This window comes from Ranitomeya variabilis, chromosome 1 (genome assembly GCF_051348905.1).
Source record: "Ranitomeya variabilis isolate aRanVar5 chromosome 1, aRanVar5.hap1, whole genome shotgun sequence".
Classification (NCBI taxonomy): Eukaryota; Metazoa; Chordata; class Amphibia; order Anura; family Dendrobatidae; genus Ranitomeya; species Ranitomeya variabilis.
Genome location: NC_135232.1, coordinates 893,405,465 through 893,420,462, shown reverse-complemented (window position 1 = coordinate 893,420,462; position 14,998 = coordinate 893,405,465). Strand labels below are relative to the sequence as shown.

General features: G+C 45.1%; 1 protein-coding gene across 4 annotated transcripts in view; it reads left to right on the top strand.

Annotated features, from left to right (window-relative positions):
• LOC143788761 (bifunctional heparan sulfate N-deacetylase/N-sulfotransferase 3-like) overlaps window positions 1–14,998 on the top strand; it is a 1,150,054-nt gene that overhangs the window by 605,781 nt on the left and 529,275 nt on the right. For all 4 annotated transcript variants that reach the window (XM_077278642.1, XM_077278636.1, XM_077278649.1 and 1 more), the window contains exon 3: window positions 11,942–12,029. In XM_077278642.1, coding sequence (XP_077134757.1) covers window positions 11,942–12,029 — 88 coding nt within the window. The remainder of the gene's footprint in view (window positions 1–11,941; window positions 12,030–14,998) is intronic.

Sequence of the window (14,998 nt, the reverse complement as noted above, 5' to 3'; positions counted from 1 at the left end):
TTGAGGCCGATGGAGCGGAGCATAGTGAGGAGGAGCTGATGATCCACAGTGTCGAATGCTGCGGAGAGATCCAAGAGAATTAGCATGGAATAGTGACCATTAGATTTAGCTGTTAGTAGGTCATTAGAGACTTTAGTGAGGGCAGTTTCAGTAGAGTGTAAAGAGCGGAAACCAGATTGAAGAGGGTCGAGAAGAGAATTATCTGAGAGATAGCGGGTAAGACGGGAGTGGACCAGGCGTTCCAGGAGTTTAGAGATGAAGGGAAGATTAGAGACAGGTCTATAATTAGCGGCACAATTTTGATCGAGGGAGGGCTTTTTAAGTAGTGGATGTATGATGGCATGCTTAAATGAGGAGGGAAAAATACCGGAAGTGAGGGAAAGGTTGAATATTTTTGTTAGGTGAGAGGTGACAGCCGGGGAAAGGGACTGGAGGAGATGCGACGGAATGGGGTCGCTGGTGCAAGTGGTCGGGCGAGAAGATGCAAGGAGCCTGCTTACTTCTTCTTCTGTAACTGGTTCAAAGTCAGAGAGTGAACTAGATGCAGTGGGGGAGGGAGGACAGTGCTTGGTATGAAGAGATTGGGAAATGATTTCCTGTCGAATGTGGTCAATTTTTTCTTTGAAGTAATTGGCCAGATCGTCAGCGTGGAGATCTGTGGTTGGGGCCTGCTCTCTTGGGTTGAGTAGGGACCGGAAAGTGTCAAAGAGACGTTTAGGGTTATTGGACAGCGAGGTGATGAGGGTGTTGAAATAGGTTTGTTTGGAGAGGTGAAGGGCAGAGTTGTATGTTTTTAACATGAACTTATAATGAATGAAATCTTCGGGCAGATTAGATTTTCTCCACAGACGTTCGGCGCACCTGGAGCACCGCTGCAGGAAACGTGTTTGCAGCGTGTGCCACGGTTGTCGCCGTCTGTGCCGAGTTGTTCTATGTATAGGAGGTGCAGCTTCTTCCAGGGCACTTTGCAGGGTTTCATTGTAATGCTTCAGAGCAGAATCAGGACAAGAGATGGAGGAGATTGGGGCCAATGAAGACTGCAAGTTCTTCATAAGTTTCTGGGTGTTAATGGCCTGTATGTTTCTATAAGTGTGGAAAGTGGGGATGACCTGAGCGGGATGGCAGTTCTTGATAGAGAATGAAAGAAGGTTGTGGTCAGAGAGCGGGAGAGGGGAGTTTGTGAAATCATCCAGTGAGCAAAGCCGGGAGAAGACCAAATCAAGGGAGTTTCCATCATCATGTGTTGGAGAGTTAGTATGCTGCGAGAGGCCGAAAGAGGAGGTTAGAGATAAAAGGTGAGAAGCAGATGGGGAGAGGGGAGAAGCAATTGGGATATTGAAATCACCCATGATGAGGGTGGGGGTGTCATAAGAGAGAAAGTGTGGAAGCCAGGTGGCAAAATGATCCAGGAACTGGTGAGAGGGGCCGGGAGGACGATACACCACCGCCACTCGCATGGAGAAGGGGACGTAGAATCTGACAGCATGGACCTCAAAGGAAGGGAATACAAGTGAGGGTACTTGGGGGATAACTTGGAAGGTACATTTGGGTGAAAGGAGCAGACCAACGCCTCCACCTGCTCTGTTGTCTGATCTTGGGGTATGAGAAAAGTGTAGTCCACCAAATGAGAGAGCAGCAGCAGCGGTGGTGTCTGACTGCTGGATCCAGGTTTCAGTAAGAGCCAGGAGATTAAGAGAGTTAGAAAGGAAGAAGTCATGAATGAAGGAGAGTTTATTACACACAGAGCGAGAATTCCAAAGAGCACAATTGAAAGAGACAGAAGGCATGCATGGAATATTAATAAGGTTAGAGGGGTTTCTGGGTGTAGCAGTTGGGAGGTTTGACTGGCTATAACATGGGGGGCCGGGGTTCGGAGAGATGTCTCCAGCAACTAGGAGAAGGAGGATAGAAAGAGTGAGCAGATGGTTAAGTGATTTGTGAGAGCGTCTCTTGTGTTGGATGGTGGGACTGAATGGATCTGTACTGTTAAGCAATGTGAACAGAGCATGAGTGCTATACATAGGAGAGGCAAGGACAGAGGGGCCAATATGGATGGAGTGTAAAGAGTTGATGCAAGGGCGGTGATTGTGTGTGAAAGCAGCAGCCATGATATAGATTATACAAATACATATGGTGAGTATTTGCTGTGTGCCAACTGAATAGGGAATAGATTTTGATTGTCTTACCTGTCTCCTGCCCTGTCTAACTGCCATGTTATAACTGCTGAATACTTAGAAAAAAAAGTACTTTGAAAAAAAATGTACACGAATAATAGTGCACGAATGCCCCCTGCATGAATGCTTCCCCAAGCTATATCTACATTTATAGGTGGCCAGCTCTTAGATCTCACTTTTTTTTTTTTTTTTTTTTGGTCTTCCCCCCTCTCGTTACCAATCAATCTAACTCAATTGAGACAGCAGGGCACAATAAATGTAGTGATCAGATAAACAAATGTCCAGGTCTACATGGATCATAAACCCCTTTGAAAAACAGTTATGCGAACTCTTGGCATAAAGTAACTCATGCTCACTTGCTTCTGAATGGGAGTCATAGAGAACAGTGATTATAGTATCTATTTATATTACTGCCTTGTAATGTTTTCATTTCCTGTTCTGTCCAGATGTCACCGTATCACAGCATTCCAAGCGGAGTAAGTTCACCGACCACCATATTTTGACACCCAAGTGATGGGTGTCTCAATATGGAAACTGCTGCTGGTACCAATCTAATGAGCGGTACCACCAGTGGAACACAGTCTCACTACACACACACTCTATAAGCACCACACACACACTCACACACTCACTCACACACACACACACACACACACACACTCACACACACTCACGCAGCCTCTTGCATGGTACCACCAGCGGCACACCGTTGCGAACACGCCGCTGCTGGGATCAGCTGTTGTGAATTCTGTTTGTGGGCTCCCCCGGTGGTGTTTTATGGTAGTGCCACTTATTTGCCTTCTTCTATCCTTGATCACCTGTTGACACCCATTAGGGGAGTTTCCTATTTAAGGCTGCTTGGCTGCTGGTCTGATTCCGGCCAACAATGTATCAGTAGCATTCTGTTGCATTCTCCTGCCTCAAGATCCTGTTCAGCTAAGTTGAATTTTGTTTCTAGTTTATTCTATTTTTGTCCAGCTATTTGCAATGTGACTCTCTGTAGCTGGAAGCTCTCGTGGACTGGAATTGCCACTCCAGTGGCACGAGTTGTCACTGGAGTTTTAAAGTAATTTCAGGATGGTGTTTTTGAGTAGTGTTTTGAAGTTGACCGTGAAGTGACTCTTTCCTGTACTTCTGCTATCTAGTAAGCGGACCTCACTGTGCTAAATCTGCTGTTCATCCTACGTATGTCTTTTCCTCTTGACTCACCGTCAATATCTGTGGGGGGCTGCTATCTCCTTTTGGGGTTCATCTCTGGAGGTAAGGCAGGCCTGTATATTCCTCTGATAGGGGTAGTTAGATCTCCGGCTGGCGCGTGGTGTCTAGGGCATCGTAGGAAACACTCCCCGGCTACTTCCAGTGTCGTGTCAGGTTCAGGTCACGGTCACTTTAGTTCCCATCACCCGAGAGCTAGTCCGTTGTTATTTTGATTTCCCTGCCATTGGGAAAATCACAACAGTTTGGCCGGCCCACATGTGTTAAAACTATGCACTAAAGCAGGAAAGGATATGAAAAGGTTTTTTTCCTTCTGTGTTTGGAAAGTGCACCTTAGTGCTTATTTGTACTCCTTGCTTAAACTGCAGTCTTCAGCCTTTTTTTTTTTCCTCTCCTCTTAATCTCTGAATGGCTTTGGTTACACCTGTTTGAATCATGGATCCACAGAGTTTGGCTGCAGGTCTGAATAACCTGGCTACAAAGGTCCAGAACTTACAAGATTTTGTTATACGTGCTCCAATGTCTGAACCTAAGATCCCTATGCCTGAATTTTTTACCGGAGACAGATCCCGTTTTTTGAATTTCAGAGAGAATTGTAAATTGTTTTTGTCTCTGAAATCTCACTCTGCTGGTGATCCTGCGCAACAGGTTAAAATTGTTATTTCTCTATTGCGGGGTGACCCACAAAGTTGGGCATTTGCATTGTCGCCAGGGGATCCTGCGTTATTAAATGTAGATGCGTTTTTTCTGGCTTTGGGGTTGCTTTATGAAGAACCTAATTTAGAGATTTTGGCTGAGAAAGCCTTGATAGCTCTTTCTCAAGGGCAAGATGAAGCTGAGATATACTGCCAAAAATTTCGTAAATGGTCGGTGCTTACTAAATGGAATGAGTGCGCTCTAGCAGCTAATTTCAGAGAAGGTCTCTCTGATGCCGTGAAGGATGTCATGGTGGGGTTCCCTGTGCCTACAGGTCTGAATGATGCCATGAAATTGGCTATCCAGATTGATCGGCGTTTACGGGAGCGCAAATCTGTGCACCATATGGCGGTATCTTCTGAGCAAAGATCTGTGCACCATATGGCGGTATCTTTTGAGCAAAAACCTGTGCACCATATGGCGGTATCTTCTGAGCAAAAACCTGTGCACCATATGGCGGTATCTTCTGAGCAAAAACCTGTGCATCATTTGGCGGTGACCTCTGAAAAGGCACCAGAGCATATGCAATGCGATAGTGTATTGTCTAGAGGCGAACGACAGAATTACAGGCGCAAAAATGGGTTGTGCTTCTATTGTGGAGATCCAGCTCATGTTATATCAGCATGCTCTAAACGCATAAAGAAGGTTGATAAAAAGGTTGATAAATCTTTTTCTATGGGTACCTTGCAGTCTAAATTTCTTTTGTCCGTGACATTGATTTGTACCTTATCATCTGTTACTGTGGATGCTTATGTGGATTCTGGCGCTGCTCTGAGTCTCATGGATTGGTCCTTTGCCAAGCGTTGTGGGTTTGATTTAGAGCCTCTGGAGGTTTCTATTCCCTTAAAGGGTATTGATTCTACACCTTTGGCTAGCAATAAACCACAATATTGGACACAAGTGACTATGCATCTGTCCCCAGACCATCAGGAGATTATTCGTTTCCTTGTGTTATATAATCTACATGACGTATTAGTACTTGGATTACCATGGTTACAAATTCATAATCCAGTCTTGGACTGGAGATCAATGTCTGTGCTGAGCTGGGGATGTCAGGGGATTCATGGGGATGCACCTTTGGTTCCCATTTCTTCATCTACTCCCTCTGAGATCCCAGCATTTCTGTCAGATTTTTATGATGTCTTTCAGGAGCCTAAAACTGATTCTCTCCCTCCTCACAGAGAGTGTGACTGCGCTATTGAGTTGATTCCCGGTAGTAAATTTCCTAAGGGTCGCTTGTTTAATTTGTCTGTACCTGAACATACTGCTATGCGGGAGTATATCAGAGAATCTTTGGAAAAGGGTCATATTCGCCCCTCTTTGTCTCCACTGGGGGCAGGGTTTTTCTTTGTGGGTAAAAAGGATGGTTCATTGAGACCTTGTATCGACTATCGACTTCTGAATAAGATTACAGTTAAATACCAGTATCCGTTACCTTTACTGACTGATCTTTTTGCTCGCATAAAGGGGGCGAAGTGGTTCACTAAGATCGATCTACGTGGTGCGTATAATTTGGTGCGGATTAAGCAGGGGGATGAGTGGAAGACCGCATTTAATACGCCTGAAGGCCATTTTGAGTATTTGGTAATGCCTTTCGGTCTCGCGAATGCCCCTTCCGTTTTTCAGTCCTTTATGCACGATATTTTCCGTGAATATCTGGATAAATTTATGATTGTGTATTTGGATGATATTTTGATTTTTTCGGAGGACTGGGAATCTCATGTTCAACAGGTCAGGAGAGTTTTTCAGGTTTTACGAGCTAATTCTCTATTTGTGAAGGGCTCAAAGTGTATTTTTGGGGTTCAGAGAATTTCCTTTTTGGGATATATTTTTTCCCCTTCATCTATGGAGATGGACCCTGTTAAGGTTCAGGCTATTTGTGATTGGGTACAACCTACTTCTCTAAAGAGTCTTCAGAAATTCTTGGGATTTGCTAATTTCTATCGCCGATTCATAGCGGGTTTTTCTGCCATTGCTAAACCTTTGACTGATTTGACCAAGAAGGGTGCTGATGTTGCTAATTGGTCCTCTGCGGCTGTGGAGGCCTTTCGGGAGCTTAAGCGCCGCTTTTCTTCTGCTCCTGTGTTGCGCCAGCCTGATGTTTCGCTCCCGTTCCAGGTTGAAGTAGATGCTTCCGAGATCGGAGCAGGTGCAGTTTTGTCGCAGAAAGGTCCTGACTGCTCAGTGATGAGACCATGTACGTTTTTCTCTCGAAAGTTTTCGCCCGCTGAGCGAAATTATGATGTTGGAAATCGGGAGCTCTTGGCCATGAAGTGGGCATTTGAGGAGTGGCGTCATTGGCTTGAGGGTGCTAGACACCAGGTGGTGGTCTTGACTGACCACAAAAATCTAATTTATCTTGAGTCAGCCAGGTGTCTGAATCCTAGACAGGCGCGCTGGTCGTTGTTTTTCTCTCGATTTAACTTTGTGGTTTCATATCTGCCTGGGTCTAAGAATGTGAGGGCGGATGCCCTCTCTAGGAGTTTTGAGTCTGACTCGCCTGGTGATTCTGAACCTACTGGCATCCTGAAGGATGGGGTGATATTGTCAGCTGTCTCCCCAGACCTGCGGCGCTCTTTGCAGGAGTTTCAGGTGGATAGGCCTGATCGCTGTCCGCCTGGTAGATTGTTTGTCCCTGATGACTGGACCAGTAGAGTTATTTCGGAGGTTCACTCTTCCGCGTTGGCAGGTCATCCTGGAATTTTTGGCACCAGGGATCTGGTGTCTAGGTCCTTCTGGTGGCCTTCCTTGTCTCGAGATGTACGTATTTTTGTGCAGTCTTGTGATGTTTGTGCTCGGGCTAAGCTCTGCTGTTCCCGGGCCAGCGGGTTGTTGTTGCCCTTGCCTATTCCTAAGAGGCCTTGGACGCACATCTCTATGGACTTTATTTCTGACCTTCCTGTTTCTCGTAGGATGTCCGTCATCTGGGTGGTGTGTGACCGTTTTTCCAAGATGGTTCACTTGGTACCTTTGCCCAAATTGCCCTCCTCCTCTGAGCTGGTCCCTCTATTTTTTCAGAATGTTGTGCGTTTGCATGGTATTCCTGAGAATATAGTGTCTGACAGGGGTACTCAGTTTGTGTCTAGATTTTGGCGGGCGTTCTGTGCCAGGATGGGCATCGACTTGTCTTTTTCGTCTGCATTCCATCCTCAGACTAATGGCCAGACTGAGCGTACTAATCAGACCTTGGAGACTTACTTGAGGTGTTTTGTGTCCGCTGATCAGGACGATTGGCTTGATTTTTTGCCATTGGCAGAGTTTGCCCTTAACAATCGGGCCAGTTCTGCCACTTTGGTTTCTCCATTTTTTTGTAATTCAGGGTTTCACCCTCGCTTTTCGTCCGGTCAATTGGAGTCTTCGGATTGTCCTGGAGTAGATGCTGTGGTTGATAGAATGCATCAGATTTGGGGACAGGTTGTGGACAATCTGAAGTTGTCCCAGGAGAAGACTCAACAGTTCACTAATCGTCATCGGCGTGTCGGTCCTCGTCTTTGTGTTGGGGACCTGGTTTGGTTGTCTTCTCGATTTGTTCCTATGAAGGTCTCGTCTCCTAAGTTTAAGTCTCGGTTTATCGGCCCTTATAGGATTCTGGAGGTTCTCAATCCTGTGTCCTTTCGTTTGGACCTCCCAGCATCTTTTACTATTCATAATGTTTTTCATCGGTCATTGTTGCGGAGGTATGAGGTGCCGGTTGTTCCGTCTGCTGATCCTCCTGCTCCTGTGCTGGTTGAGGGTGAGTTGGAGTATGTGGTGGAAAAGATCTTGGACTCCCGTGTTTCCAGACGGAAACTTCAGTATCTGGTTAAGTGGAAAGGCTATGGTCAGGAGGATAATTCTTGGGTGACAGCATCTGATGTTCATGCTCCTGATTTGGTTCGTGCATTTCATAGTGCTCATCCAGATCGCCCTGGTGGTTCTGGTGAGGGTTCGGTGCCCCCTCCTTAAGGGGGGGGTACTGTTGTGAATTCTGTTTGTGGGCTCCCCCGGTGGTGTTTTATGGTAGTGCCACTTATTTGCCTTCTTCTATCCTTGATCACCTGTTGACACCCATTAGGGGAGTTTCCTATTTAAGGCTGCTTGGCTGCTGGTCTGATTCCGGCCAACAATGTATCAGTAGCATTCTGTTGCATTCTCCTGCCTCAAGATCCTGTTCAGCTAAGTTGAATTTTGTTTCTAGTTTATTCTATTTTTGTCCAGCTATTTGCAATGTGACTCTCTGTAGCTGGAAGCTCTCGTGGACTGGAATTGCCACTCCAGTGGCACGAGTTGTCACTGGAGTTTTAAAGTAATTTCAGGATGGTGTTTTTGAGTAGTGTTTTGAAGTTGACCGTGAAGTGACTCTTTCCTGTACTTCTGCTATCTAGTAAGCGGACCTCACTGTGCTAAATCTGCTGTTCATCCTACGTATGTCTTTTCCTCTTGACTCACCGTCAATATCTGTGGGGGGCTGCTATCTCCTTTTGGGGTTCATCTCTGGAGGTAAGGCAGGCCTGTATATTCCTCTGATAGGGGTAGTTAGATCTCCGGCTGGCGCGTGGTGTCTAGGGCATCGTAGGAAACACTCCCCGGCTACTTCCAGTGTCGTGTCAGGTTCAGGTCACGGTCACTTTAGTTCCCATCACCCGAGAGCTAGTCCGTTGTTATTTTGATTTCCCTGCCATTGGGAAAATCACAACAATCAGCCGAATGATTCACTGACTGCCTCCATCTTTGTACAGAAGGAGTGCATGCGCAGTTTTAACGTGACTGCTGCTATCTGTCTGCACAAAGATGGCGGCGGTCTGATTTACTGTGCCTGCATGTATTACGTGCAGGTGCAGTGAATCATTTGGCTGATCCCGGCGGCAGATGCACGACGTATCTACAGGCAGAGGAAGTCGGTCACATTAATGGGGTTTTCCCATGAACGAAAGTTAATTTTAAAAATTGACTGTCTCTGTGTACCAAGCATACCACATCTCCTGGGCAGGGAAGGAAGCAAAAGTTAATACTGACATTACAGCAGTGGATCACAGTGGATTCATTTCGTGAGGTAAAATATTTCAATGACTGTTTTTAAAAAATATTTTACCTTACAATGTGTATCCTCTGCGATCTTCTGCTGTAATGTCAGTATTGTATTTTGCTTCCTCCCCTGCCCAGGAGCTCTGGTATGTTTAGACACAGAGGTGAGTGTGTCTGATTGTGGATGGAGCATTCCACATCTCCTGGGTGGGGAAGGAAGCAAAAGACAATTGTCACAATTGGACTAGCGAGTAAACTGGGACCAGGGGCACCTTTCCTGGCCCTAGCACTAGGGGGCGCCCTAACTCACCCTGTTTCCTGGGATACCTCAGATGGTGAGGATGCCAGGGCCTCCGCGCTTGCCCTGTCTCCTAACTGCAGCACTGCATCTGTCCCCTTCCCCACCCGGGGAAGAGAGGTGCTATCGTGTACCGCAGTACACCAACCCGACAAACAAGGGAACCAAGACAAGGGTAAAAGAAAACTCCACTCACACATAATATACTCTCTCAAATAACAGAGGTATTCACCAGGGTGTGAAGGAAGGGGGAAGAAAATAATGCAGGTAAGGATGAGGAATTTCCAAGCATACAAACCAAACAACTGTCCCACAATAAACCCCTTCAGCTCTCCAGACACCAACTCTTCACTACCCCATGTCTATATAGCAAGTGCTATCTCAGATAAGGATCTGGCCTGAAGGCCTAGCTTTTAAAAGAGAGGGGAGTGGCTAAGCAAGCACAGCTGAATGCAGGTATTACCACATGGCCAATTAACCCCTGTCCTGCTGAAAGAAAACAAACACATTCAATATACTGGAGAAGTGCTTCTTCTCAGCGGTGGAGCAGGAGCCATAAGATGCTGTGGTCTTCTGGTACTACTCTATCACGGTAACTCCGTGACAACAATACTGACATTACAGCAGGGGATCACAGTGGATTCATTTTGTGAGGTAAAATATTTCACTGATTGTTTTTAAAAAATATTTTACCTCACAAAATGTATCCTCTGCGATCTCCTGCAGTAATGTCAGTATTGTCTTTTGCTTCCTCCCCTGCCCAGGAGCTGTGGTATGTTTGCTACACGGTGAGACACACACAATTTTTAAAATGAACTTTTGTTCTTGGGAAAACTCCTTTAAAAAGCAAATATCAATGCCAACATGGCTCCTCATAAAAAAAATACACCAATGACAATGAAAGGAAAGCAGCAAAGGCACTAGTCGAAAACAAAGGACAAATGAGACTCTTGAAGAGCAACAGCATCGCTGGGACAAACACAATGCATATAACCGTAGGCGTCAAGCACATGAACATATGATGCAAAAGTAATTAGATTATCACAGGATGCCATTAGGCAACAATAGCGCCGCATGCCTGCCCCATCATGACATTACCGCCCTCCCAATGTGATAGCATCAGGCCTCCATCTAGTATATGACATAATTGACCAGATAATTTTTGCATATCAGGAAATAGAGATCTACTGCCTGAACAACTATGTTCAATTGTCCAGGCACTGTGTCCTTTCTCCAGCAAATACCCTGAGCCCTGACCCTATGGACAACGGCATCCGTAGCTTGGACCAGTAGGAGAACTGACCCAGTTGTATATTGGCATATTGTGTTGTCCAGCCTGTGATTTCCCCAAATTGTCCTTGACAAGTGCAGAAAACCTTACATTTGACACGATGAATCAGACAGTAATCCAACGCGACTTTCGTTCACCCAACGGTGATGATAATGATTAGATCATCCATAATATCTGCCTGTCTGTCCATTACTTTCTACACTGCTCTGCGGCCACAAGCCTCCCCGCCATAATCTCCTGCATGTACATAATGTTGTATCTATACTGTGTTTCTGCTCTTGCCTGCACTTCCAGTGCTAGCCTTACACAGGCCGACATCCCTTTGCTTGTCCCTTTATATTCCATACTGTGCAGCAGCTTCCGCTGCTGCTTTTGTGGCTACAGCCACTGCCATTGCTGCTATTGATAGTCATACTTGTCCTGCCAATTCAATGTTTTCTGCAGCTATGCTTTTCTGTTGCTGAGGGTGCCTGCCCTAGACAGCCGCATATTTTCTTGCCTGTCCATCAAATTTGATACTGGGTTTTGCTGCCTCTGCTACTGCTACTGAAAATATACAGAAGAGATCTCCTTGTCTAGTCAATTCTACATGTATACTGTTTTGATACTGTGAACCATATTTTGCACAGGACAAATAAAAACCCCCATAAAACTGCTCACAAAAACCATATAATTTTTGATGGCTTTAAAAATTCATTGCTTCTTCATTTTCCAAACAGCAAAAGTTTAATTTTTATCATTATTACTATTTCACAGATTATTTCAATAAATAAATAACCAATATACCTATAGAGAGTTTGATATTTTATGTTCTCGGTCGAAACAAACATGTCAAAAAATGTATATGCTAGATTTCAAAGTCTCTGAAGACTTCTTGAGGGCAAAGTCTGTAATTTTATTATAGTTATGCATTTATGTCTGACAATTTTGTAAAAGTACCATTCTAGCAGTTTATTTTATTTCACTATCTGTTAGCTGTCAGTAATGTAGGTTCTAGGTAAGCATCAAAATACTTACCAGGCTCCATCTTCTGCTGTTCCCAGTGCTGCTCTCTTTCATCATGAATGGAAGTCACTTTCTCATTGTAAGTCTATGAGACTGCAATGGAAATGCAAAAGACTGCATCCAATAAGTATTTCAATGAATGCACTGTACTGATATTACTGATAGCTAGCAGATGGTGATTTTAAAAAAAGAAATACTGAAATGATTCTTTAAGGCAAAATGTGAGATTTTCTGATCATTAAATTGTCTATTTTGCAGGCTCTTCTGGACACTCAGAGGTTGCTTAGAACAAAAGTAACTAATTTTACATTTAACCTGGGATTTTCTGGAAAGTTTTACCACACAGGTAAGTCACAATGTGGCAATTGTTTTCCAGATGTAGCCTAGCGGAGCTTTAGCACAACTTTATATGCTGTCACAATGTATTTATGTCACTGTCCACAGGACTGCAGACAAAGCCAGTATTCAGCAATAAATTTAGCTCTGCAAATATGTAACATTTTACCTAGTACAAAAAAAAAAGAAAAAAAAGGAAAAAATATCTGGCTTACCCTGCAATGAGCCCCCAAACCCTCCTGTTACTTTAATTTTCATTTTTAATTCCACTTCAGTCCCCTGCAACCATCTTTGCTGTTTGTTATTGTTTACATCCAAAACTTCCTGCCAGCTCATCCTCTATGCATCTAGATTGCATTTCCCCAGAGGCAGAGATGAACAGTGGAGAAAATAAGTATTTGATACACTGCCGATTTTGCACGTTTTCCCACTTACAAAGATTGGAGAGGTCTGTAATTTTTATCTTAGGTACACTCCAACTGTGAAAGACAGAATCCTAAAAAAATGCCAAAATATCACATTCTATGAGTTTTACATAATTAATTTGCATTTTATTGCATAAAATAAGTATTTGGTACAATAGAAAAACAGAACCTTTGCTTGCAATTAAGGAGGTCAGACGTTTTCTGTAGTTTTTGACAAAGTTTGTACACATTGCAGCAGGGATATTGTCCCACACCTCTATACAAATCTCCAGATCTTTCAGAGTTTGAGTCTGATGCTGGACAACAATGAGTTTTAGCTCCCTTCCCAGATTTTCTATTAGATTCAGGTCTGGAGTCTGGCTATGGCACTCCAGGACCTTGAAATGCATTTTATGGAGCCGCTCCTCAGCTGCCCTGGCTGTGCTTCAGGTCATTGTCATGCTGGAAGACCCAGCTATGACCCATCTTCAATGCTCTTACTGAGCGAGAGATGTTGTTGGTCAAAATCTGTCAATATATGACCCCATACATCTGGAAGGGGTATGGGGGCCAGTTCAATGCCGTGCACTCCTTGCATACATCCCTGGCGTGTAAATTTGCCTGACAGAAACAGTATATTTCATGTGTCATGTAATGTACATGCGTACTGTATATACAGTGGGGAAAAAAGTATTTAGTCAGCCACCAATTGTGCAAGTTCTCCCACTTAAAAAGATGAGAGAGGCCTGTAATTGACATCACTGCCTTCATTGACCAATTCTCCACCTGGCTTCTTCACTTTCTCTCTGATGACATCCCCACCATCATAATGGATGACTTTACTATCCCTACTGACACCTGCCAGCCTGCAGCCTCCAAGCTCCTGGCCCTTACGTCATCCTTTGGACTTACTCAGTGGTCCTCCACAGCCACCCACACAGATGGAAATACACTTGACCTCATCTTCACCCGCCTCTGTTCCTTAACTAATCTCACAACCGCTCCCTTCCACATATCTGACCACCATCGACTCATCTTCTCTTCCTTGTCCTCCTCACCCGCCACTACCACGTCCTCGCAGAAACCTCGCACACCTAGACATTCACAAACCTTCAGACTCTCTTCTACCCCTGTCCTTCATATTTTCAGTCTAAGACATGGACAGCACCACCGCTTTCTATGCCTCCACGCTCACATCAGGCATAGACTCAGTTGCCCCTCTCATGCATGGCAAAGTGCGACAAATCAATAGGCAACCCTGGAATAACAATCTCACATAAAAACTTCAACAAGCATCCAGGGACGATGAGCGGCATTGGAAGAAAACACGCCTGCCAGATGACTTCACTGCTTTTAAACAAGCTATTCTTGCCTTCAAATTAGCCCTCACCTCAGCTAAACAGACCTATTTCACAAACCTTGTATCTTCATTATCCTACAACCCAAAGGAATTGTTCAGCATATTCAACTCTCTCCTCCACCCACCACTGCCACCTCCAACTCACCTCATTTTCTTCCAGGGACTTTGCCACCTACTTTAAAAACAAGATCGACCAAAGCTCTTCTGTCCCACCACCCCTACCACTCCATATACCAGACCTCTGCCCTTCCCTAATTACCTCCCTCTCCAACATCACTGAAGGAGAGCTTACTCACCTCCTTTCCAAATCACACCTCACCACCTGTGCACTTGACCCCATCCCTTCCCACCTGCTCCCAACCTCACTAACATGCTCATTCCAGCCCTAACCCTCTCTTCAATCTATCACTATCTTCTGGTACCTTCCCCTCTGCCTTCAAACATGCCACCATCACACCCATCCTCAAAAAAAGTAACCTTGACCCAACTGCTATGCCCAGCTATCACCCCATATCACTGCTCCCGTTTGCTTCAAAACTCCTTGAGCAGTATGTCCACATCCAACTTTCCTCTGACCTCTCATCTAACTCTCTCCTTGATAATCTCCAATCTGGCTTCCGCCCCCACCACTCCATCGATATTGCCCTGACCAAAATTAATAATGACGTACTCACAGCCAAAGCTAACAGACAGTTCTCCATCCTCCTCCTTCTCGACCTGTCCTCTGCCTTCGACACAGTCGACCACTGCCTACTGCTACAGATTTCTTCCCTTGGCATCAAAGACCTTGCCCTGTCCTGGATTGCCTCATACCTTTCCGACCGCACATAAGCGTTTCCCACTCCCACACTACCTCCTCATCCCGCCTTCTCTCTGCTGGAGTCCCTGAAGGCTCTGTCCTAGGCCCCTACTTTTTTCCATTTATACCCTTGGCCTAAGAAAACTCATAAAGTCCCATGGCTTCCAGTACCACCTGTATGCAGACGACACTCAGATCTACCTCTCTGGCCCAGATGTCACCTCTCTGCTGTCCAGAATCCCAGAGTGTCTATCAGCCATATACTCCTTCTTCACCTCTGGCTTCCTAAAACTCAATGTAGACAAAACCATACTCATTATCTTTCCCCCATCTTCCATATTCTCCCTACCTGACCTATCTATAATGGTAAATGGCATCGCGCTCTCTCCCGCACCTGAAATCCACTGCCTCAGGGT